This window comes from Apostichopus japonicus, chromosome 18 (genome assembly GCF_037975245.1).
Source record: "Apostichopus japonicus isolate 1M-3 chromosome 18, ASM3797524v1, whole genome shotgun sequence".
In the NCBI taxonomy this organism is placed as follows: Eukaryota; Metazoa; Echinodermata; class Holothuroidea; order Aspidochirotida; family Stichopodidae; genus Apostichopus; species Apostichopus japonicus.
Genome location: NC_092578.1, coordinates 2,491,030 through 2,515,095, shown reverse-complemented (window position 1 = coordinate 2,515,095; position 24,066 = coordinate 2,491,030). Strand labels below are relative to the sequence as shown.

The window sequence follows — 24,066 nt, the reverse complement described above, 5'->3', positions numbered from 1 at the left end:
ATTAACAAAGAATTAACGCTAACAGGACGATAACTTAGTTCCTCGAGTACTCACCACGAGGGAATCTGGTAGTGGTGTGAGACTGGGCTACACATGGTATTTAGGATAACTTGTAATAGTCTAATCCAATTGCTTCAAAAGTCATAAGTACTAGACAACATTAAATTGATATTTGCAATTCAAAATTTAAAAAATATTTATGAAAGATTTGCTTTTAACTTACCTCCTGCCTGTAACGAAAAAAAATCCATTTGGACGAGAATGAAGTAAAAACACTGAATATTTAATATGAATATCATCCTCGGTGTCCTATATTTGTCTTGAATATTTGTTTTTAAAAATAATTTCGAAAGGAACATTCCGATAATAACCGTCCTGATATCTCTGATTTTACGAATCGACTTACAAGAAAAAAGCCTGGCTTTTTCTCTGAAGTTTCGAGGTGATATTGACGTTATTTTTTTAAATTATTTACCACTTATTAAAAAATCACTCAGGGTCAAATGTATGATCGAAGATTCGACAAAGAATAACGATTTGTCGATATTGGCTTCTTCGAAGGACACTAGTATCTTTTAGGTCAGCTAGAAAAAAAAAGAAACTTTCAAGGACGCAAAAAAAAACGAAAAAGACAGAAAAAGTTAAAGAGCGTTGAAAAGGTCTCGAAAAGGTTCACATAAATACGATATACAATACTTTCTTTTAATTAATATCTATAAATATAATATGATTTTATCATAATAACATTCTTAAACTGGCATATGTGATACAGGATTCACAAACAGTCCATTTTTGTAGGGACCTTTTGAGGTGATTTTGCAGTAAATTTTGTTCTTATCAGCAACACAGAATATATATGGTAGATCGTTCACCGACCTTCGACCTGATCATGCGTATAGTATCGATTCCGGTTTCGACGGAACTAGTAATGTCTCACTTGAAGTAACATCGTCATGATGATACGGTTATAGTCTCGATATAAGGGGACAGCGGGGTTGAGAATGGATCAAGTTGTTGGTTTACGTGCCGAAGCTCTAGCTGGCATACTTTTATTAAGGTCTAACCCTAACCCTAACCCTAACCCAAGGATTTTAAAGGAAAATGCCAAAAAGCAGCAGGAGAACATGGTTTTTGATATGTTTTCAATCAGGATCCTTTTTGTTTGTTTTTGTGTGTCTTGGATATTGAAGAGCATGAATGGAAGTACACGTGGTGCAAAATTGGATACATTGAGGCAATTTTAGACCACTTTAGGCCTCCCAGGAGCAGCGAACGAAAATTGTTTTCTACTGAGTAAAGAGGTTTGTTTACAAGTAACAACTTCAGGCTCTCATGCATATAGCAATAGATCTGCGCGGTCATGATATAAAAAATTGATAGTGCCATGAATGGCCAACTTGTCAGCTATCCAGTGATGTGTAGGATTTAGCTAGTGAGAACTTCTATCTAGACTTGGAGACCACATTACTTTTGTGATTTAGTGTGTAAGTCAATGGGGCTTTTAATAGGTGTCTGCTACCTCTATCTTGGATCACATTTTTTAAACTCACCTGTGTAGCATATGCCCCTAAATGATTCTATCACAGCTACCCGGACCAAACCTTTCAACTTTCTATTCCTGTCTCTCTTTTCTCTCTGCAAAGAGCCGGAAGTGACAAATATTTTGTCGCAAACAAGCAAACGTGTATATCATCTTGCATGGAACGCGACAATGGCAAAAATATAATACTAAATATGTATATTTCAATACAGCTCGATTTAGAAAGACACACTATCTTTCATACACGGCTTTTGTTGCAAATAATATTCAAATGCGATAGTGTAACTGCTAAGTTCATGTTAGCATGTTTCATGTTAGACGTGTATCAGTGGCCAAAAATTAAACTCATATCAGCATCGTCGTCGTCATCGTCGTCGTCATCGCCGTCATCGTCGTCATCGCCGTCATCACCATTATCATCATCATCATTGGCAACGCCGTAATTAAGTTTTCATTCAGTATGATATCTATCATCATAAAGTAGTTGCCGTTATTAAACCTTTTCGCGTTCCATAGAACAATCGTATGACGTAAAGTGAAAAATCTCCTATGCTGTGTCTGCACTTGTTTTCTATATCGATTCACTATTGTTATTACCTTTATAGCTAGCTAGATTAATATCCATGTTTTCATCATGCTATTTTTGTTGTTGACAGTATCGTCGTTCGGAGCATTGCACAATTATTATCTGTGGCAATGATCAAGATAGTAATTTGTTTAATTCTGAATATTCGTTTCTGGTTTTCCTGTCCACAGGAGTAATCGATGAAGCAATTTCAATCAAAATCGATAATTAATGTGTTCATATGCCAAACTGACTCTCGAAGTAATCGGCTGCAACCTTTTAATTAAGGGTATATAGGCATAGAAGTCACCGCATTTATAATTTGATATAATTTCAAGAGTCTTTATAGCAATGGGCATGCTGGATCGTTACACTTAAATATACGTCACTGATATTGTTAAGCTGACATTTCGTTTCTTCGAATGTTTGATTCCTGGCCAGCAAAATTCATATTTTCCACAGGACATAAATTATATAGCAATGGCTTTTGTGATACTCTTCTTTGCGGTTGTCTCGCTTCTCGGTAGGTACATTTCAAAAAGAATTATCTAAAATGAATCAATTTTCATTGATATTTCATCACAATCTTTGTGTTTTACACATTGGTGTTACAGCCAGTTCTCTATATCCACCAATTTGCCCCCCCCCCCCCATCCCCAAACATCTTCCCTTTCCAACCCTTAACTCACTCAGTTTTTTTCTGAACCATGCCCGGATTGGTTCTTAGTAAATTTGAATTGCTCGGTCTAACTTTAAACATTTAAATTAAGCCAATAGACCAACAGAAAGAAACTATGTAAGGCGAATCATAATCTCTCGTATTACCGGCTAGCTTTTTTTAATATGTATATTGAATGGATTTTTGTTTATATTTAAATCAGGGAAGGCAACATCTGAGGTAAACAACTTCCATTGCACAGTTCCACGGGACGGTAAGTCTCCTATTAATGTATGTCAAAGTGTGCGCGATTTTAGGAGGTGTGAGGTGGAGGGGGGGGGGGATGAGGTGGGGGTGAGGTTTTATTCATTGTCAGTCACTTCTCAAAGATACAACAGGAGAGATTCCAATTAAAATACAAGACGGTTAAACTACATTATATATACATCTAAGCATGGCTGTAGTCGAGGTTTGTAGATCCTAGTCAAAGTCCCAATCCAGGTATTCTGTGACAAGGATCTAGATCGGACCTTTAGAATTCCGAGTCGAAGACAAGCTGAGTCCAAGTCCGAGTCCGCACTATGTTTTGCTGTATTTTTCACTTTAATGCTTTAAGCTTAGATGTGCCATTAGTGTTCCAACATTCCCTAAGGGTCGGTGAAGATTATTTATTATTTCAATGCCTATACATGTAGTCAAATGGAGATGCACCAAGATTTTAAAGGTGCAAATTGCATATAAAGTTGCAAGCAAAAATGTTATAAATTACAAAACACCATATGCAACCGATTTCATCATCACCTTATAGCTGTAAAGCAGGAGTCCAATCTTTCCCATGACTGTTTCCATATTATTTAAAAAGCTGAAAAGCTGAATATATATGTATATATATATATATATATATATATGTATATATATATATCACATGTACTTGTTTCCACTACAGCATTGCCTAATTTCCACGTGCCTTCGGGCAGTCCCACAACCGTTGGAATTCGATCAAATTTCGATATTGGAGTGGAAACTACGAGGATAGTTACTGGTACAATGACAACAGAAGATAAATTATTGAATAATAATGATGGCAATACTACAACACTCACAACTTCTCCTACTGATTTCAACACATCCACTGGCTCGCTGAGAACAACTGCCACGATGGGCATTATCAATACTACTACTACCAATGACGTCATTCCTAATGGAACCCCTTATTCAAACTCAGGTAAGTTCACAGAAGAAAAGAAATTACGGTTTGATGTAGTAATATTAATATCAATGTCAAGATCATAATCTATGAATCATTTTTTTACTGGATATTCTTGAAAACAAAATCCAGCAAAAAAAGTACGAAATTTACTAGAATTCCTTTCTTCTATCTCCGTGACGTGCCACGTTAGCCATGTTAGTAATAGTACATTAATTAAAGTATATTGTTTGAGATGGAATGGTTTTAAAGTTTTAAGGCTTAATGTGGGTTATTGTATCAGCCAGTTTCAGTGAAAATGTGATAAATTTTGGTTCATGTTCCGTTTTGCGGTGAATTTGCATTTTAGTATGGTACAGGGACGAAGCCAGGGGAAGGGGATAGCAATGGGCACGACCGCCCCCCCCCCCTTTTAGTACCCCAAAAAAATAAAATTTAACTAAATTCTAGAAATATCATATTAAAGCCCTCTTTGCAGGTTAAGGAAGCTAAGCGACCCTCTCAATCTTTCTCCTGAATGTTCATCTACTACGTAATACAATACTCTTATTATTGTTTATCTCCTGCTACGTGGGAGGCATTTTGGGCAAAAATTGTATTTGTACATCATGGCGCTCAGTTAAGTTTAATAATGCTCCCTTTGTGAGAAGTGCCCCATTTACAATTCTGCTCCCCCCTCCCCCTCCTTCAAATTTCTGGCTCCGTCCCGGGTCTGGTATATATAGTAACATATACGAAGGTGTCATAAGGAAAGACCATTGTAACTGCAGGACATTGTAATGTGCCACTTTCGTTCATGTGCGTTCATAGATATATTGGTACAATTATTAAATAACCAAAATGGCTCACCAGTGTACTATATTAAGACATATAGAGTAATCAAATGAATTAATCCAAACTTCATGAGACAGGAATCTAGGGTACCATATGGTTTGCCTTTCTCACAGGTTGTGGAGTATGGATCAAGCGTGGATCAAGCCTGTATTATTTCATCACTATCAAGATGCAAAGGACTATTGCAGCCATGCAATGTAACAGTATGGCTGCACATCTTGCGTACATAGAGAATGCTCAAGAAGCTGCCCTTATTGCTGAGCTGGTCGGTAACTGTTCTACTGCCCACAATTTATTTGTTTGGATGGGATTGACCGATGTAGAAACGGAAGGTAGGTGGTGTTGATCATGCAACTATAGCACCATTTGAGAAGAGAAAGAGGAGACTTCGTAGTTGTTGTCGTAATTGCTGATGTTAGAATTGGTGTTTTAGGTGGTGGTAGTGGTAAATCTGGCGGTGGTGGTAATGGAAAAGGTAGTGGTGGTGAAGTGGTGGTGGCGGTATTGGTAGTGGCGGTATTGGTATTTATAGTGATGATAGTGGTGATGGTAGCGGTGGTAATGGTAGTGGTTGTGGTAGGGATGGTAGTGATGGTAGTGGTGATGACAGTGGTGGTATTGGTAGTGGTGATATTGGTAGTGATGTAGGTAGTGGTAGTATTGGAAGTGGTGATGGTAGATGTGGTGATAATGGTAGATGTGGTGGTAGGGATGGTAGTGATGGTAGTGGTGATGACAGTGGTGATGGTAGTGGTGATGGTAATGGTGATATTGGTAGTGGTGATATTGGTAGTGATGTAGGTAGTGGTAGTATTGGTAGTGGTGATGGTAGTGGTGATAAAGGTAGATGTGGTGGTAGGGATGGTAGTGATGGTAGTGGTGATGACAGTGGTGATGGTAGTGGTGATGGTAATGGTGATATTGGTAGTGGTGATATTGGTTGTGATGGTTGTAGTGGTAGTATTGGTACTGGTGGTTGTAGTGGTGGTATTGGTAGTGGTAGGGATGGTAGTGATGGTAGTGGTGATGACAGTGGTGATGGTAGTGGTGATGGTAGTGATGGTAGTAGTGGTGGTGGTGACAGTGATGTTGGTGTGGGTAGTGTTTTGAAGTAGTTCTTGGTATATATTCATGGTGCACTGTTTCGTTGCACAGCGTTGCTGTCTTCTGTTGTCTTGCTGTGTTACCGTTGTGTTGTTACCGATGTACCGTCATTGTATTGTACTCGTGTACTTAAGTACGACTTATGGCAGGTACAGTAAGACGCCTTCAGTGACAAACTCTCATTGCCCAATATAACCATTACTCTCTCAAATCAATGTATGGAGTTGTAACGAGTCACCGCGGTTATTATTAAGGTCGAATCGATTATTTCCCAATGATTTTCATGATCTCTTTAGAGAAAAACTTGACTAACATTTCTTCTGTATGAATGTGGTGTTTGTTTTTTTCCTTCTTAGGGACGTGGAAATGGGGACCTTCATTAGCATACTTCTTCAACTGGGGAAGTATAATTGAAAGTGAACCAAACGGTGGGAACCAACAGAATTGCGGTGCCATTGGCGTTTACTCGGGGAAGTGGTACGACACAGACTGCACCAATGAATATCAAGCTATCTGTGAGCGAGAGATTTGATAAGCTGCTGTGAAGTTGCATAACACAGTTACAGGGTTGAATGAACAAAGATGGTGTCTCCTCAATGTATATATGGACAAATCTTTCAATATTCAGAGAGCATTCTTCGGGAAAAGATGTTAACAATAGAACAGTTTACACGTTAAGAACGAGAAAGGTGTTAATTTTTAAACAGAACATTGGGACAATGAGGATGATACATTCTCCCAACCTTCCTTATACAAATTTACTCTAAGCATATGAGCAGTATCAGGGGGCGGGTCCAGGATTATAAAAAGGGAGGGAGGGCAGGGGGCGGGTATGGTCCTGAGGTCGTTGAACACAAGGTGTCACAGATTGTGAACATCTTGCAATATATAAATATTTATGCGAAACATTTTCTGTGTAATCAGGTAGTAGAACAAGAGTAAGATTGACCTGATTCGGAAGCTGTAGAAGACCTCTTTGTTCAAATGAGAGGCAAGCAGTCATAAATGAGAAATACATTGTAAAATACTACATGTTTTGATCAAAACTAAGTCAAAACCTACAATCAAAATGCAGCAAAATAAAGCTTCTTGCCTTATAGATGCTAACTGAACCAAAAATATAATGACATGACAAGATAACCGTATCTCCTTAAAAAAAAAAAAAAAAAAAAGTCGCAGTGAATCGATATCGACTATCAGCAAACACAAAGCTTTTAGTTATGGGATTGAAAACACCATTAAAACCTGTTATCGTATTAAACAGATATTCTTTTTAAGTACATGGGTGAATGGCAGAAATGTTGGTGAATACTTCTTAAGTGGAATTGGACTTTTCATCTATGCTACATATACCAATCTTTCATCACTTTCTATCGATTTTTTTCTTTGTCATATCTGTCTGCATGCTCTTTTTAGCCAAATGGTTCTTTGTTTTGATCCATTTCTGTTGTTTATTATATTTTGATTTTTGAGCTGTTAAGTTTCCGATTATAGCTAGACAATGACTTTTATGGATCATTCTGTAGTTTATCGAGCGAGTGTTTTAGTCTTAAAAGAGATTCTATGAGAAAAAAGGAACTGTGCTTCTTTTTTTTTACTATTTTCAAACAAGTCGTTTCCCTGTATAGAAGGACAAGTTCGTCCATCTGCAATTGTTCTCTATAATATCCATATATCCTTGAATTAATATATCAAAGGAGCTAACACAAGAAGGACAGGCTTTTGGTTGATTAATTGATCGGTTTCATCTTCGTATGTAAGTGAAACTTAGTGAAGTATATAAACCACAGTAACAGAGGATATACCACAGAGAAACCACTTCGTTGAAAAGGACAGCTCTTGACAGTAATATTTTTTGGATTGAGTTCTAATATTTCGGACATTATTATTCTTAATAATGGGATTGTTGAAGAGACCGACACCCTCCGGCCAGAGTCACGTGACTACTTCTCAGCTTGTTAGCTGGGTGGTGTATTTACTTATCATCGGTAGGTGACTGTTCATATGTATATTCCTTAACTTCCACCATGACTTATAAATAACTTAATAAGCTTCTTTATATGTTTTTGTGTTTAACGAATCATTTAAGTCATTGAGATTATGCTTATTTTAATCATTGAAAACGCATTATTCATGGAAACGAGAGTAAATGTTATTTTTACTTTAGACCTGACGGAGAATTACATTCTTAACCTATAGGCAAACATAGTATACCAATTACACAGATCGAAAAAAAAAAACAGTTTCAGGTGTATTTAACTTTATCATGAAATATATTTCTTTACCTAATAGTCAAATTGTCTGACGGTTAGATCCTATCAGGAGCTTCTTAAGAGGCAGACTATATACAACATCGTGTAATAAACAGACTATGCATATCAACGGATTTTTCTAGACGAATTGGTTATTTTTAGTAGTTACTTTTATACGTAAAGCTAAATAGCAGCTATTTGCACCTTTCCAAAGGAAGAGAAAGAACAGTGTATAGGGATTATTGCATCCGTTCTTTTAGTGGATCTGGAATATTTTTATATATATTTATTTATGTATTTTTTAGAAATAAAAAGAGCAGTCCGTCAAACTTGATTCTATAGACTGAATAATGAAGGTCACGTGTGTAGTTTAAGGAACTTTATGTGGCATTGTTTGAATCAGATGAAACAAAACATTGTTTATTTATATATATATATATATATATATATATACAGGAGGATCAACTTCAGCAAGGGAAACTTTTCATTGCACGAATCAAGTGAACGAAGGTGAGAAAGAAAACAACCTCTATTTGTATTCGTTTCAGGTGTTATTAATTGTATATAGTTATATACATTGATGATTTCAAGAAAGCCACCCATTTAAAATGATATATGTATATTGTTATGTGTTATATGTGTAACATTATGTAAATGTATAATGCTATATGTGTATACTGCTATATACGGTATGTTTTAATATGAAATATTATTTCTGATATTTGTAATGTTATATATACACACAGGCCTATACCACATAACAATGGACATATACAATACATGTCTATATATGGCAGTTGTTCTCGCTTTTTTTGTGTGTCAAACTTGAACGAACTTCTCAATGGTTTTATTTATTTGTTGTGACATAAAAAGTACATAACTTAGTTCATTGTTCACTTTATTCAAATACAGTGCATGTATAAATGCTGGTTCATTTCATCCCAACCAATCAGCTGGTTTTAAAACCAAACAGAGCTGGTTGTAACCCAATTAAAGCCTGGTTTTAAAACCAATGAAAGCTGGTTTTCAAACCAAACTAGGCTGACTTTAATATCAAACAAAGTTGGTTTAAAAACCAATCAAAGCTGGTTTTCAAACTAAACAAAGTTGGTTTTTAAACCAATCAAAGCTGGTTTTCAAACTAAACAAAGTTGGTTTTAAAACCAATCAAAGCTGGTTTTCAAACTAAACAAAGTTGGTTTTAAAACCAATCAAAGCTGGTTTTCAAACTAAACAAAGCTTGTTTTCAAACTAAACAAAGCTGGTATTAAAACCAAACAGGTTTTCAAACGAAACAAAAGTGTCTGTTAGGACAGTGCAAAGCTCTCATGTTAGACTCTTCTCCGGTCTTGATTTCAAACAGCTGACTGGGAAGAGGAAGCGTCATCCTCCCGTTATAGTTTATCGTCAGTGCCCAAATCTGCACCACTTACACTGAGAGATACGGTCCCGGGCAACATCAAAGTCACCACCGACTTACATATGGAGGCGTCGTCAAGTGAAGTAGTGACGTCATCCACCGCGACGCACGGAGGAACTAATGAAAGTGCATTTACATACAGCCATCCAAATAATGACGTCACCACTGACTCTCCGACCACGGAAACCCTTTCTAGTGAAGGCATTGTAACATCCACAATTAGTTTCGAGGGATCTAGTGCAAGTACGGCCACACGCAAGCTAGATGATAATGACGTCACAACTGCCCCACCCATGGAGTCGTCTTCAAGTGACGGAATGATGACATCCACCGTGAGCGTTCACGAACCCACAAGTGACGTCACCACCGACTTACATATGGAGGCGTCGTCAAGTGAAGTAGTGACGTCATCCACCGCGACGCACGGAGGAACTGATGAAAGTGCATTTACATACAGCCATCCAAATAATGACGTCACCACTGACTCCCCGACCACGGAAACCCTTTCTAGTGAAGGCATTGTAACATCCACAATTAGTTTCGAGGGATCTAGTGCAAGTACGGCCACACGCAAGCTAGATGATAATGACGTCACAACTGCCCCACCCATGGAGTCGTCTTCAAGTGACGGAATGATGACATCCACCGTGAGCGTTCACGAACCCACAAGTGACGTCACAGAAAAGGGCACTGCTCCGTCAGTATGTGATGGGGGTTGGATGTCATCTGAGTCCAGCTCATACATGTATATTTCAGAGAAGCTATCGCAGACCGAAGCAGGCGCAAGATGTGCTGCAAATGGAGGCCATCTTGTGTATGTAGAGACGCTTGAGGAGAACAATACTATTAAGGATATGGTTGCAATGTGTGAAGAATACTGGAATCGGAGGGCGTACATAGGTCTCACCGACGAGACAATAGAGGGCGAGTATAAATTAAAAATCCATTTTTTTCCTTCTTAAATCGTTCACATTTGTGCAATAGATGTATACACTTTGAATTTATACCAATTTAAAAGCTGGCCGTTAAGGTTCAAAGTTTGTCTAATTTGAGGGCATTTTTATTACTATATATCTGTATATTCCCTTTCTGTTATCAGTGATGGTTAGGCTACTATTGAATATAATGCACGTGTATCGCCTAGTCTCCTTAAATAAATGAAATAGTTACAGTTAGCGTGATATAAAACGACTTTCAATAATCGGAAAACGTTTCATAGCTCATGACCAGTTGAAAAGGGTTCGATCTTGAGGGGTAGGGGTGGGGGGGGGGGCAATGGGAAAATAATACATTGATTTAACAAGTATTTCAATGAAGGAATACATCTTTGTCTTAATGCGTTCAACAACAGAACACTTTTTAATTACCATGTTGTTCCAAATTTCAAGAAAAAGGCACTTTTTGAAATAACAAAGGGCACTTGTGGATTACAAAAAGATACTTTTTATAAGCAAAAGGGGCATGCTATTGCATGACATAACTGTAATCTAAAATCAGATTAGTAGTCTAAATTCCACGGTATCTATTTTCAGAGTAATATTTGTTTAATATTTTGTTTCTCTCATCATACGATTTACAGACACGTGGATGTGGGGAACTGACAAAACAGCGAATTACTTTAACTGGTATTCATTTTTTGGTGTAAATCAACCCAATGGCGGTATCTTGGAAAACTGTGCCACTATTAACGGTAACACCGGTAAATGGCACGACCGAAGCTGTGACGATGAGTATTCTGCTGTCTGCGAAAAATAGACATTTGGCCGGCTGCTAATCTAAATATTTTAATGAATTTATTCCTTAACACATTTCCCATCTCTGGTGGCCAGGTAAAGTGAGATGTTTTTTAATAGGATGCATATAAGATATGATATACAGTCTGATACGGCAGGGGTGTATAATAACTTTTAACTGATTGAAGATCGCTGGTGATAATAGGATCGATTTCATATACATATTATATATGTATATGTGCGTGTGTGTTGTGTGTGATAATTAAACACTACGCAGAAATCTAAATTGGCAACGTTCAAGTGAGACATCAAAAAGTCGATCGTTATCCATTACACATGTGGCTGACCTTACGCAGTATTTTGCAAAATACAATTTACTATTTACTGACTAGGCTAACAGGTGGGGTCAATACGTCTACAAAATGTTGTCAACAATTTTGCTGAAGTCAAATTTAATCGTTATCTCATTCGTCTCTTCTGTTTCACTTCCGTCTTACTATTTATATTTACTGAATATCAGTTTTAATAATATGACTCAAAGTTAATGCAGTAAAAACATTGTACGTATAGCTCACATGCATGTATGTCAGACTTGTAGCACGAATACAAGGTTGTATAGTTGTGAGTATCAGTATGTAAGTTTGCACATAGAGTGCATACTGGATACTAATTGCCTCGAGTATTCGCATATAAGTTTGCATACTAGATACTCAATGCATCGAGAACGAGAACGTGAGTTTGCACATACAGTGCATACTAGATACCATATGCTTCGAGATCGTTTACGTGAGTTTGTACATACAGTGCATACTAGATAAAGATGTCTCGAGAACGAATACTTGAGTTTGCACATAGAGTGCATACTAGATAACAGCTGTCTCGAGCACGTATCCGTAAGTTTGCACATACAGTACATACTAGATACCATATGCTTCGAGTACGAATACTTGAGTTTGCACATAGAGTGCATACTAGATAACAGTTGTCTCGAGTACGAATATACGAGTTCTGTACCAATTCACGAGTTTGAGAACGAGTACAGAAAACTATACTAGACTACGAGTACGCGTACGGTCTCACTACATGCAGTCTGTCTTCATTTTGATCAACGTTGGTTTCGTGTGGTAAGCCTACTATAATTATCAGTGTACGACCTTGATTATCACCCCTCCCCTATGAAATCCCCTTATGGAAGCCCTATAGACCCCTTATTGAAGCCCTATGAGTCCCCCCTTTTTGGAATGATAATCAAGAAAAAGAACATAAAAAAGAAAGACATTTTCTAATTTGGATATTACACTGATATAGAGGAATGTCTAGGTGACGGAACGCTGATGATCGATTCATATCAATGAACTATTCGCTCGTTAACTTGTATGTATGTATGTATATGTGATCTTCCCGCAAGCAGGAACTCGCGAAAGAAGCCATGGAGGCTTATAGACTTAAATCATTAAATCAACTTAAATCAACTTAAATCATTTAGTAGCAATTTTAGGTTCTTCTGATCAAATAAAATCTCATTTTGAGCAATTTTTTTGGCTTAAATTTAACCGCTGAATTGTAAGAAACGGCTTTATGGGTTGAGTATGTATATCTCATCGCACTGGTTTGAGGTTAGCCTATATTTTGTTTATCGAATTTTATTTGGCACAATTATAAGGATAACTGCTGGGAATTCTTTTGATCCTTAGATCAAAATCAAATCCACATAGCATTTTGCATGACAGAGATCAGCGGCGTAGGAAGGTACTTTTGAGTGGGGGGGGGGGGCTGAAGACTGATGGCCGGCCTGAGGGAGGGGTCTAAGGGGAGGGGGTGTCCCCCTGGAATTTGTTTGTATTTCCAGGTGGCCTCAGATGCAATTTGGTGAAATATATAGCACACTTCAACACCCACTCCATTTTGTAAATAATTTTGCATTTTCACCTGGCCTTAGATGCAATTTGGTGCTCCAAATGAGATTTTTTTCTCATTTGGAAAAGGGGTTTTCTGACTTGCGAAGCGGGTGGTTCGGAATGATACTTCCGCCCCTCCATATTTTTCACTGGGGGGGCTGCGCCCCAGGCCCCCGGTTCCTACGCCGTTGACAGAGATATCATTAAGTTTTCAAATTTTATAGTATTTTTGTGCATCTGGCGAGCTGAGTGATTCCTACCAGAAAGAAAATCATTTTTATAAAATATAAAATATTGACATCTTAGCAAACATACCAATTGTATCCCATTTTAAGGGGAAATATCAACAAGAATATTATAATAGAATAACGCTTTTGAAGAACATCAACTGTGATTATATCCTCGACAGGCGCGTAGCGAGGAACTTTGTCAAGGGAGGGGTGAAGCTTGTAGGCAAACTATCTAAGCGTAGCGCCACAGTGAGTTGGCGCGAGCGGTCGCCCCCTTCGCACTCCCCCCCCCCCCCATCCTTGGCTACGCGCCTGATCCTAGACAACCGATAATGTGATCCACTGAAGAAAAGAATCGAGGTTAATAATGTTAGGTAATTAACATTCAACAAATTAAACATTATTGACTTTGGAACAAGATATTGAGATGGAATTTTCAACCAACATTAAAGAATATTTTCCTCTCCCAGTGTTACAATGCCTCTCATCGGAAAAACCATTTAAAAGTTTCACTCAATTAAATGTTTCATAGAAGCATCAGAACCATTATATGTTGTTCTATTAAATTTTGTAATTAATCGTGCATTATAAAGTTGGGCTGTTAATAATATAATCCGGTTACTTCACAATAGACAGATATTTAAGCCAAGGTTAATTAACAAGATCAATTTCTAAAATAATTGGAAGTTTTACCCATGAGCAGTTGCTTCTCCATGTCTATAGCATATATAATTTAATTTATGCCCCCCCCCTTCCCCCTCAATTTATTGTCATCTTTCAAAGTTAGGGCCTATATATTTTGCTTTCGTTGAGTTGTACCTTTTACCTAATTTGTACGAAACCAAACAGTGTTTACACAATTAAATGTTCTTCAGTACAATAAATACATGTTTGTGTTTGCAACAATTCAAAAATTCAACTCAGCGAGTTATTAAACGTCACAACACGTGACAATTTGTGCCCCACAAATTGCTTGTAATAATATATATATATATATATATATATATATATATATATATATATATACATATATATATATATATATATATATATATATATATATATATATGTTACCCCGGGGATTCGGGTGACCTAGGTATGAGCCAATATATAGGCCACCTGAGGGGTAGAAAGGAACAAAACTCAGAGCAAAATGAATAGTACAGCAACACAATGTCATATGGTATATCAATGTTTATTAACAACCCTTTAATCTAGAACATAATTGTCCTTTACAGCTCTCTGTTATATCATATCAACCTCAGTGCAACATCATGAATTTATTGATAACAGATAAACCTTGTCAATCTACAGATAACACTCACGCATAGACCAACAAACATTTTAACCAAACTAACTGACATGACCCACACAGCTGCACACAGAAGTGTTAATATTTATTCTAACATCTTAATCCTCTGTGCACCCCTAGACTAGCAACTTTTCCCTGCATGAACTAGGGAGCTAGCTTACGACTTATTATTAAAACAAAGGTTTCAATATAGTTGTACCCACACACTACCAATGCACAGGCAGTATACCAGTCGGTAATCTGACCTGGTGACCCTCATTATGTTCAAGATATGTGACGTCAAGCTTTTTGAATTTTAGCACTAAATTTGAAAAGTAGACAACAAAACTTTACAGCTAATAAGAACAATATCTCTACCTGGTATAGGATTGCCATGGTAACCTAAACAATTCCACCAATCCTGTGCACCCAGATCTCTGTAGGGGGTCTATCCCATGCAGCTTGCTGTGTAGCTATTTTAATCAACCCCTCTTCCAATAGAACAATCCATCTAATTAGTCTATGCAGCACAGGTTATTAGTGTTTACACGGGTCCAAAAATCGGGAACCGGGTACCCGAGAGCCGTTACCCGTCGGGTATCCGGGTACCCGGGAAAAATTGTTTTCCCCCGTGTATCACGATTTTCAAGAAATTACATATTAAATGCTATAGTAAATGAATTATATTCTCTACTGACAATGTTTTTATGTTCAAAAACGTATGTTTAGGTTTAGGTATAAAACCTTCCTCAATAATATCTATTTGCTTTTTTTCTGTCATAAACTTCTTAATTACTTAATATAATTAACATTACTACTAATTAGTAGTAATGTTGTTAACATCGCATTGCCGCCGCTGCTTATGCTTCCTCTCCACATCTATTGGATCAGACCATAAAATATCCCTTTACTTTAGCTCAGTTGTAACTAGATCTATTATGCAGGCCCAGGGTTCGCATTAGCCGCGAGATTACGCGATTCGCGCAATTTGATCGCATTTGGAATACACGATTACTAAAAAGCCACTTGCGATTATTATTTTTTAGTTATCCCGTCTATAATCCATAAACATGTCGTAAAATTCCTTGTCAGCCTTTCCTTCTATGAAATAAACCAATGAATGAATAATAATTTCTTCCACATGGTAGCCTAACACCACACTAAGTCAATGCATGAGAAATCTAGCAAAGCCTAACCATCTGTTTATTCGCTGAAATTGTGACGCAGTTATAAGATATCCATGGAACACATTTCTTGTTGCTGTTACGTTCGACCCAGGGTTGCCTAACACCACACTAAGTCAATGGGGTAATCTAGCATAGCCATTTGTTTATTAGCTGAAATTGTGACGCAGTTAAAAGATATCCATGGAATACTTTCGTTACTGCTGTACTACTCTTCAACCACATGGTAGCCTAACACCACACTAAGTCAATGGGAAATCTGCTTAACCAATTTGCATTTTTTTTAAATCACACTTTGCGTAGGATTCGAGTAATAAATTAGGAACCGGGTAGTATCTCGTCGGGCGGGTACCTTCGTTATTGCTGTTATCTCCGACCACATATTTTAGCCTAACACCACACTAAGTCAATGGGAAATCTGCCTAACCGTAGATTTGAATTTTTTTTTTTTTGAAATCACACTTTGCGTAGGATTCGGGTAATAAATTAGGAACCGGGTAGTATTGCGTCGGGCGGGTACCCGGGTACCCGGATAACCCGTGTAAACACTACAGGTTATACCTGCTAAGTAATTTGACACCATGGAACCACCTCGTTCCTGGGCGTAGCTGCTGTGGCTTCACCATATCAAATAACAATGTACCATACAGGCAACATACAGCTTAAGCAGCGTTACCAGCGACAATTGACAAAAAAACGCTAGATTTGCGAAAATAAAACCCTAGAAAACGCTAAATGGTAGTTTCCCAAACTTTCGTGCTGTTTCGAGTCAATTTAGCACAGATTTGTAGGATGAATGGTCACCGATCACAAAATAGATTTAAATAGTTGATTTGAGTGATAGTCTGACCCAGAAAATTTGAAAAAAATATGGAAATTTTCAGTAGGAAATTCCGAAGATTGGGCAAAAATACTCAAAATAAATTTGGATGGGTCTCCAAGTAAGAATTTTGTCTAAAAAATCTGAAAAATGGTCTATTTTTGGTAAATTTAACTAGTTTTTGGCAAAAAACGCTAGAATTACCAAAATAAGAAAAAACGTGCGATAGAACCCCAGAAATGTCTAAAAACGCTAGATCTAGTGTAAAAACGCTAACGCTGGTAACACTGAGCTTAAGGCTATATTAAGAACATATAAAACTACTAGCATTGATGAAAAGGTGCACTTCAATATCTTGACATTTCTATTGAATGTTACCATGAATACTAATAAGAATACATCAGTTAGATCCTTTAACTATTAAAATAAAGTAAAAAGAACATACCTGAGGGGTAGAAAGGAGCAAAACTCAGAGCAAAATGAATAGTACAGCAACACAATGTCATATGGTATATCAATGTGCCACTGACAGGTCATTTTCCCCTAACCTCTGAATGGCTGTACCACTATCTGTGAAGGTAACTTAATAAAAAATTATAGGGGCCTCTGTTTTGTTCAAATCACATTCCTAACATATATATATATATATATATATATATATATATATATATATATATATATATATATATATATATGATATAGGTAAAGACCTATATATCAATCTATCTATATATCAATCTATATATATCAAAATATCAATCTATATATATCAATATATCAATCAATATATATATATATACATATATATAGTTATATATACATATATATATATAGTTATATAGTTATATATATATAGTTATATGTAAAGAGGAAGGTAACTAGTCAATATCTTCCACATAACACCATTTACGCATGAATGGATCCATCATTTCAATAATGGTTTAACATGACAAAAATATATCATTATCACAATGTAATAATATTGCACGGATGGCCCGAATATATCTGAATGTGAAAATTGCAGAGAGGCATTAAATACAAGAAAATTAGGAGAAGAGGAAGGAGAAACGTGAAATTAAGGAGTAATTACAATAGTCTTACCTTGGACCAGGGCTACAACTGTTGTCCAAAGTAAGATAACAGTGGACTTTATTTTCTGCTTTCCAGTTTCAAACCTCGGTCAAAATGAAATCAAACTTGCAGATCCAGATAACGATCTCCGACGTACTTAAACGAATGGTAATATTCTGACCTTTGCCATCGTATAGTTTGGAGTGTGCAATCTTTGAAACAGCCAATCGGATTGCTTATAGTGGATAATAATGTCTTCTTTTGACTGAAGTCGTCAGAGTGGCTCTTTGTAAGTAATAACACGTCATTGTAAAGGAAAAATAACAATAACTGATGAGCTCATAGGAGATGCACTTTTCAAGCAATGGTTTGTATATCTTTGACTGTACTTTTGCAAAAAAATTGTACTGAACATAATCAAATGTTTATCCCAATATGATTGGATTTAATATAATTATCACACCTTTCTTATTAACGTGCCATTTTAAACCAACCCATTGATTTTGACATTGTACTGTTCATTGTCATCGTGACGTCATTATCGTCTTCACCTTCGTCGTCACCCTCTTCGTCACCTTCTTCGTCATCGTCCTCAACGTCATCATCCTCATCTTTAATATCCTCCTCATCCTCCTCGCTTTTTTTCATTCTTATCTTCAAATTCAACTTCACCATCGTCATACTCCTTGTACCACGGCCATCATTTTCACCAGTCGTCGGGTTCCTCATCCTCATCTTTAGTCTTCATCCTCGGCATCCTCCACCCTCACTATCGTCATCCGAGAGGTCGTCATTACCGTTTCCATCGTCCTCACTTTTTCTATCGTCATTACCTTCCTCGTCATCATCTTAACATCCGGCTCATCCCTGCCGTACCATGTTTTCATTCTCATTGTCATGGTCATCGCCATCACCACCGTTAAGCCTTGGTAGAAGTTTGCTGAGTTATATTTCTAAGTGAAGTTTATTGACTTGTATAGCCTACTAATGCAGCATGCACTGATGATGAATTGCATATTGTGTGTCCTTGGAGTGCATTTACTCAGGAAATCGCATCCCATGCAAGCTCTTTACGCGTGTAAATTTTGGCTATTGTTTAGAACAAAACATCGAGATGTTTAGATGAGTCGTAAAGCCTTGTTTGATCGAAACAGAATAAATATATATATGTACATTACTGAATATCAAATATAGCATGTGGTTGCTTTGACGACAAAAGTGGTTTTGTTTGATAATACATGTTGTCATAGCTATACTAAACCTGAGACCAAATTAAAGACAAAAAATTGAAAATTTCTTTCCGTGAATCACATTCATCACTAATGTGATCATACTTTCATTCTCAACAAAATACAAATTATGATTAACAGGTATAGCACATCAAAGTGTTTCCTTTACACAATGATCCCGGGATCTTTTCCCACTTGAAAAGACAATAATATGAGACATTTTTTTTTCATGTTTGGTTTCCAGTTATCAAATTCGTTTTTATGTTAAATGATATATCATGGCTATATATCTAAAGTCTAAAAGCTATACTCTGTGTTGCATAATTGCCAAGTACGTTCACCCGGAGTATCTTGAGGGGATATTATCATAGTTAATGATCAAACATGAATGCCGTGTACTTCATAGTAGTTCACGGTTCAGAGGACCGTCCATGGAAAGCCAACTCTTGGAGTCGAAGTATATGAAGGTAAATGTAGATCATGTTAAAGGGAGTTCCGAGGCGGTTCAAAAACAACACAAAATAGGGGTGGGTGGGTCATGAATACAGCTCGTCATAAGCTTAAGAGACTTTTTACAAATGCAGTCCATCTTAAAGACCGTTCCGAGGGTGGTTCATGCATGCAGGACCTAAACAGGCGGTTCCAAAAGGGGCTTCATGTGGCTTCCAAAAGAGGGTTTATGAAGGGAGAGGGGGGGGGGGTGGGTGTTGAAGGTCGTATTTGCTATACTATATGCTACATGTTCACATTTGGTTCGAAGAGTATTGCAGGCTTTCATGAGTTTTAAACTTATAATATTATGTTAATAATATGTATTTATCGGAATGTCATTAATGTAAGAAAGTGAGAACATGGTTTGGGGACAGATATACGTGAATTTGGCACAAACACACAAATACGATTATCACACGTGCCATATTCCTTATTTGAAGTTTAAAAAGTATATGTCGTTGATTCGTTATATAAATTTTACTCTTTTTAATTTTCCCGCGAAAGGGAAAACTATGGATTCACTCTTTCCGACCTTGCAAAATTGTCAGGGGGACGGTGGATCACAAAGTTGGCAATGACTAGACCTATATAATGCCGATAGCAAAGTCGGAAATTACTAATATGGTTAGGTCACACATCCTGAGTCTATGCATGCTAAGTTCTTCGATATCCCTCTCATTTCTTTCGGGAAACATTTCAAACTGTAGTTTTGATTAATAAAATTAGTTTTATCTTATTTAATCTTCTATTTTGTCCTGTTTTAAGGCAGGAAGATCTAGCAATCAAACTTAGTAACATTTCTTCTTTAGAAAAGACACTCCAGGTAGAGGCGGAAAACCAAACAACATGTTCACAACACTCAGCCCCGAGGCTCTGTCATCGATGTTACGACAAGCGAAGAATCACAAGTCTCTTAGAACAGGGACTTTCCATAACCCTAACCCTAATATAACCCTAACAACTCCCTGCTTAGAATGAGAACAGATATTACACACAGGACAACAAGGACGATGAAAGGTTCAGTCGAATAACTCGCAGCTTTGACTGTCACCGAAAACGTTTGTTTTAGGCGGTATTTCCATTCAACAATGAAGCTTAAAGAAACGTATAATAGAACGCTCCGATATCGATTTTTATAGAAGATTAAAAGTAGCTCTCTTTTGTTGTTTTCTGAATAATTGAGTCTTAATGCAGATTATATTGCATCTCATTACATAGGAATTTAGCTTTAAGAGATCATTTGACTGAACGCAGTTAGAAACGTCCACGAAATGCTACAACATTGTACGATGTTATATGGGTTACGCCGTTTTGTTGAAAACTGTGATTTTGTAGGGGAGATGTGATCACAAGTGTGAACAACACACGGAATATCACTCACCATCGTATAACCTGATTATGTGTACTAAGTAACTGTTCCCTTTACGTGAACTCTCCATACTCACTTAATATTGACAACTTAATATCGTCATCATCATCATATATATGGTTTACAGTCACGGTGCCACGGGACTGGGGTAAGAGTGGTTCACATTGTTTGATTTTATACTGCCCTGGCTCTATCTTTGGTGAATTTTCTTAAAAGTAACTCAGAGCGTTGGTGTTTGGGGGCTGCGGTGCCATTATTGCGTCTACGGACGGGCAAGCCGGCCGGATGTGATTTTGTGGGCCCAGGTTCATATGACGCTGCGGGTGGGGCAGAGTGTGTGTGTGTGGGGGGGGGGTGGACATGAAGATATTGTTACTGTGATGGCATAGTCTTCTACGGCCATCTGTTAAAGTTCCTTCTGCTGTTTTGGTAGTGACGTTCCGGTTCCGCTGGGCGATCGAGTCAAGTAACACTGTTTGATCAAGTGTAGTGTTCTAATGGCAGGTCAAACATTGAACACATACAGTAGCATGAAGTTATTTGAGTGTTTCTGTATTTAAGATAAGTAACCAAGGATAGAACACTGGGCATGATAACAATATAAATGTTAACTCACCGAACGTATCCAATCCTCAAAGTCAGTTCCATATTCCATCTGAAATGTGGCCACAGTGTATTCCGACAATTACGTTTATAGTGCAAATTATTATAGGAGTGTTAGCTCAGTGTTAACGCCGGTGCCTTCCAATCATAAGGTCCAGAGTTCGAGTCACTCCTAGATTATGTATGTCGTCCAGTTACAGAGTTGTTGACAATTGACAATTCATAATCATGGACGTTAAATACGAATGTAAGAGACGGACTTCGGTCAGCTTGCGGCTTTGATAAGTCTATGAGGCTTCTTCGCGAGTCCCTGCTTTCAGGAGGATCTAAGATACATACATATTAAATCAACGTTGTTTGTAAATTATCTTTTAGAGTGAATTAACACACTGCGTAAAGGAAACCCGCTGGACTGTCACTTCCGCTATAAACACGGCGACACTGGAAAGTTTGGAGGCGAAAAGGAGAGGTACATCTCTCTCCCCCCCCCCTTAAAAAAAAGAGGTAAAAGAAAAATATTTACGGCTATGGTTTTATCGTATCTGAGTATATAGCTGGCCACTTATTTTATAGCAGCATGTGATCTGCTTCTCAGACGGTTTTCGTCATAAGCCATACTGAACATAAAACGAGATTTCTCTGAAATAGTCAACTTTGATGCAGTAAATGACAGTTTTCGTCAGAGTGATTTGCATGGTATGGAACTTGAACCTCGTCTTTCATAAAATCACATCCTTAATATGATATAGAGTTTAAGATACCTACCCGCACATACTATTGTGCATGTTTTAAATGTTTGATTTCGCTAATATATCTATCTATATATATATATATATACACTGAGGGTAAGAAGGGGTGCCTCCTCCCCTCCCCTTGCTCAGGTTTTCCATATGGCTTATTCTTCATACACATGCATGTGATGTCCTATACACTAGTGAGATTTAAAGATACAAATTTAGCTAGAATTATGTAAAGGATAGCACCAGGGGCGCAAGGGCTTATCCCCCAGAATAAAATCAGGCAAGGCTCATCCTCCTCCCCCGCCCCAATAGCAGACAGAATATTATACCAGAAAGCCAGTTGGCTCTGTGATTCTTTGCCATACAATGTGTAGACTTGCCCCAAGTCTCTCACGTGATTCTCTCTTCCACCTCTCATCTAATGCCTGTTCCGATCCTTCTCTCAGTGACTCCATAACATTGTACCGCTATAATCAGCCTACTTCTACTGTTCCTTGCAACACGCCCTCAGCTCACACGTACTTGTTTCGAATGGTTCGTGTGCTTTCTACATACACACGCACGTAAGTTGACGTAACGTACTGTAACTGAAGCGGTACTGTTCGATCGAGCTGCCTGTCGTGAGAGACTTGTCTCTTTTGGTTCTGTTGACGTCATCATTTTAAACTTATTTATTGTTTTCGTCCCTCAAATTTCGGTGAAACCAATCAGCTTCGGTATTGTATGACAGTTGCTGCATATTCATTAATTAAGATAAATATTCACATCTTGCTGTGAACGTCCACCCCACCGCGTCGCGACGCACGATCTCGGAATACTGGACATAAATGTACATAGGCCTATACAAACGTACACAGACCAAGTGTTGTAAACTAATAATTATGTCTAATCCAATGCAATGGACGAGGCACTCATCTTAAACTCCATACAATTTGCCTCTTCGAAGTTGGGAATACCAAAAGAAAACGTTCACGATGAGCAAAGGGATGCGTTGATTGGTTTCTTAAAGAAAAGGGACGTTTTCGTCGGATTACCAACAGGGTACGGCAAATCACTAATTTTTCAAGCTGCGCCGATCGCATTAGATTTCATTTACGATGTGAAAAATAACGTTAGTAGTGGTAACACGAGAGCTGCTAACAGTAATAATAATAGTAATACTAGCAACAGCAGTGCAAGTGGGAATAATTCGGCCAGTTGTAGTACTAGTTGTAGTAGTAAAGTTACTACTCTGAGGTCCATTATTATAATAATTTCACCTCTTGTATCACTGATGAAAGATCAGGTTACATACCTATGTGATAAAGGACTGAACGCTTTTCATCTGGCCGGCCCTTCTTCGGCAGAACAGAAACAAAAACTTGAACTCGAACTGTCTGTTTACATATTGGAAACTTTTCATTGGCTACAGAAAATAGTTGAATATTCATATTGGAATACCACCGGCTCAAAATGTGACGTCACCAAGACCAAACGTTACAAGTCTCTCGGGGGCGTATAGTATGAGTGTAGAATAAAAGCCCGCTCGTATCATATACGCTCGCTGTGCGTGTTGGTCGATATGGAACGTGAGAAATTGTCGTGCTTGGTGGCGGTGCAGTCGGAGAAGCCTTGAGAGGGTGTCATTATAAAGAGAGTGGACAGTGGAAGAGGAGGGGAGAATCATATAAATCCTATTAGCTGCAGTGGGAGAGAAAATCGCGAGAGACTTGGGGCAAGTCTATACAATGTGCTGAAAATTCAAAATAACTATCCGACTATAATGTTAGAGCAAGTGATCAGGAATTGAGAACCAGAAAAGATTCCCAGCTCCTATTTGTAGCATT

At 37.7% G+C, this 24,066-nt stretch overlaps 5 protein-coding genes across 8 annotated transcripts in view; 3 read left to right on the top strand and 2 right to left on the bottom strand.

Moving 5' to 3' along the window:
* LOC139958423 (4-galactosyl-N-acetylglucosaminide 3-alpha-L-fucosyltransferase FUT5-like) overlaps window positions 1–21,914 on the bottom strand; it is a 33,600-nt gene extending 11,686 nt beyond the window's left edge. For 2 of the 4 annotated variants that reach the window (XM_071955497.1, XM_071955500.1), the window contains exon 1: window positions 17,182–17,371. Coding sequence is in view for 2 of the 4 variants with exons in the window: in XM_071955500.1 (XP_071811601.1) it covers window positions 17,182–17,242 (61 nt within the window). In the remaining 2 variants the exon portion in view is untranslated. Of the gene's footprint in view, window positions 1–223; window positions 651–17,181; window positions 17,372–21,513 lie in introns of those variants that run through there. The other 2 variants (XM_071955496.1, XM_071955499.1) reach the window with 2 other exon arrangements.
* The window catches only part of LOC139958666 (26S proteasome regulatory subunit 8), a 204,192-nt gene that overhangs the window by 118,044 nt on the left and 62,082 nt on the right, over window positions 1–24,066 (top strand). The gene's annotated exons all lie outside the window — the stretch shown is intronic.
* Window positions 2,304–6,704, top strand: LOC139958430 (collectin-12-like). The gene is made up of 5 exons (XM_071955506.1): window positions 2,304–2,628; window positions 2,987–3,037; window positions 3,710–3,988; window positions 4,918–5,136; window positions 6,265–6,704. The coding sequence occupies exons 1-5, from the start codon at window positions 2,586–2,588 to the stop codon at window positions 6,438–6,440; spliced, it is 768 nt and encodes a 255-aa protein (XP_071811607.1). The 5' UTR covers window positions 2,304–2,585; the 3' UTR covers window positions 6,441–6,704.
* LOC139959127 (uncharacterized) lies at window positions 5,331–6,091 on the bottom strand. Its single transcript, XM_071956724.1, has 2 exons — window positions 6,086–6,091; window positions 5,331–5,921 (listed from the first exon to the last, which is right to left on the bottom strand). Exons 1-2 carry the CDS (start codon window positions 6,089–6,091, stop codon window positions 5,331–5,333), a joined length of 597 nt encoding a protein of 198 aa, XP_071812825.1.
* Window positions 6,737–11,783, top strand: LOC139958425 (uncharacterized). The gene is made up of 4 exons (XM_071955501.1): window positions 6,737–7,896; window positions 8,617–8,670; window positions 9,524–10,504; window positions 11,160–11,783. The coding sequence occupies exons 1-4, from the start codon at window positions 7,806–7,808 to the stop codon at window positions 11,333–11,335; spliced, it is 1,302 nt and encodes a 433-aa protein (XP_071811602.1). The 5' UTR covers window positions 6,737–7,805; the 3' UTR covers window positions 11,336–11,783.

Bases quoted from the DNA above. Each gene is read 5' to 3' on its own strand.
- LOC139958430 (XM_071955506.1), top strand. From the start codon at position 2,586: ATGGCTTTTGTGATACTCTTCTTTGCGGTTGTCTCGCTTCTCG. The intron at 2,629-2,986 runs GTAGGTACATTT...TATTTAAATCAG, and splicing joins TGCGGTTGTCTCGCTTCTCG to GGAAGGCAACATCTGAGGTA. The intron at 3,038-3,709 runs GTAAGTCTCCTA...TTTCCACTACAG, and splicing joins TTGCACAGTTCCACGGGACG to CATTGCCTAATTTCCACGTG.
- LOC139958425 (XM_071955501.1), top strand. From the start codon at position 7,806: ATGGGATTGTTGAAGAGACCGACACCCTCCGGCCAGAGTCACGTGACT. The intron at 8,671-9,523 runs GTGAGAAAGAAA...GATTTCAAACAG, and splicing joins CACGAATCAAGTGAACGAAG to CTGACTGGGAAGAGGAAGCG. The intron at 10,505-11,159 runs GCGAGTATAAAT...TACGATTTACAG, and splicing joins CACCGACGAGACAATAGAGG to ACACGTGGATGTGGGGAACT.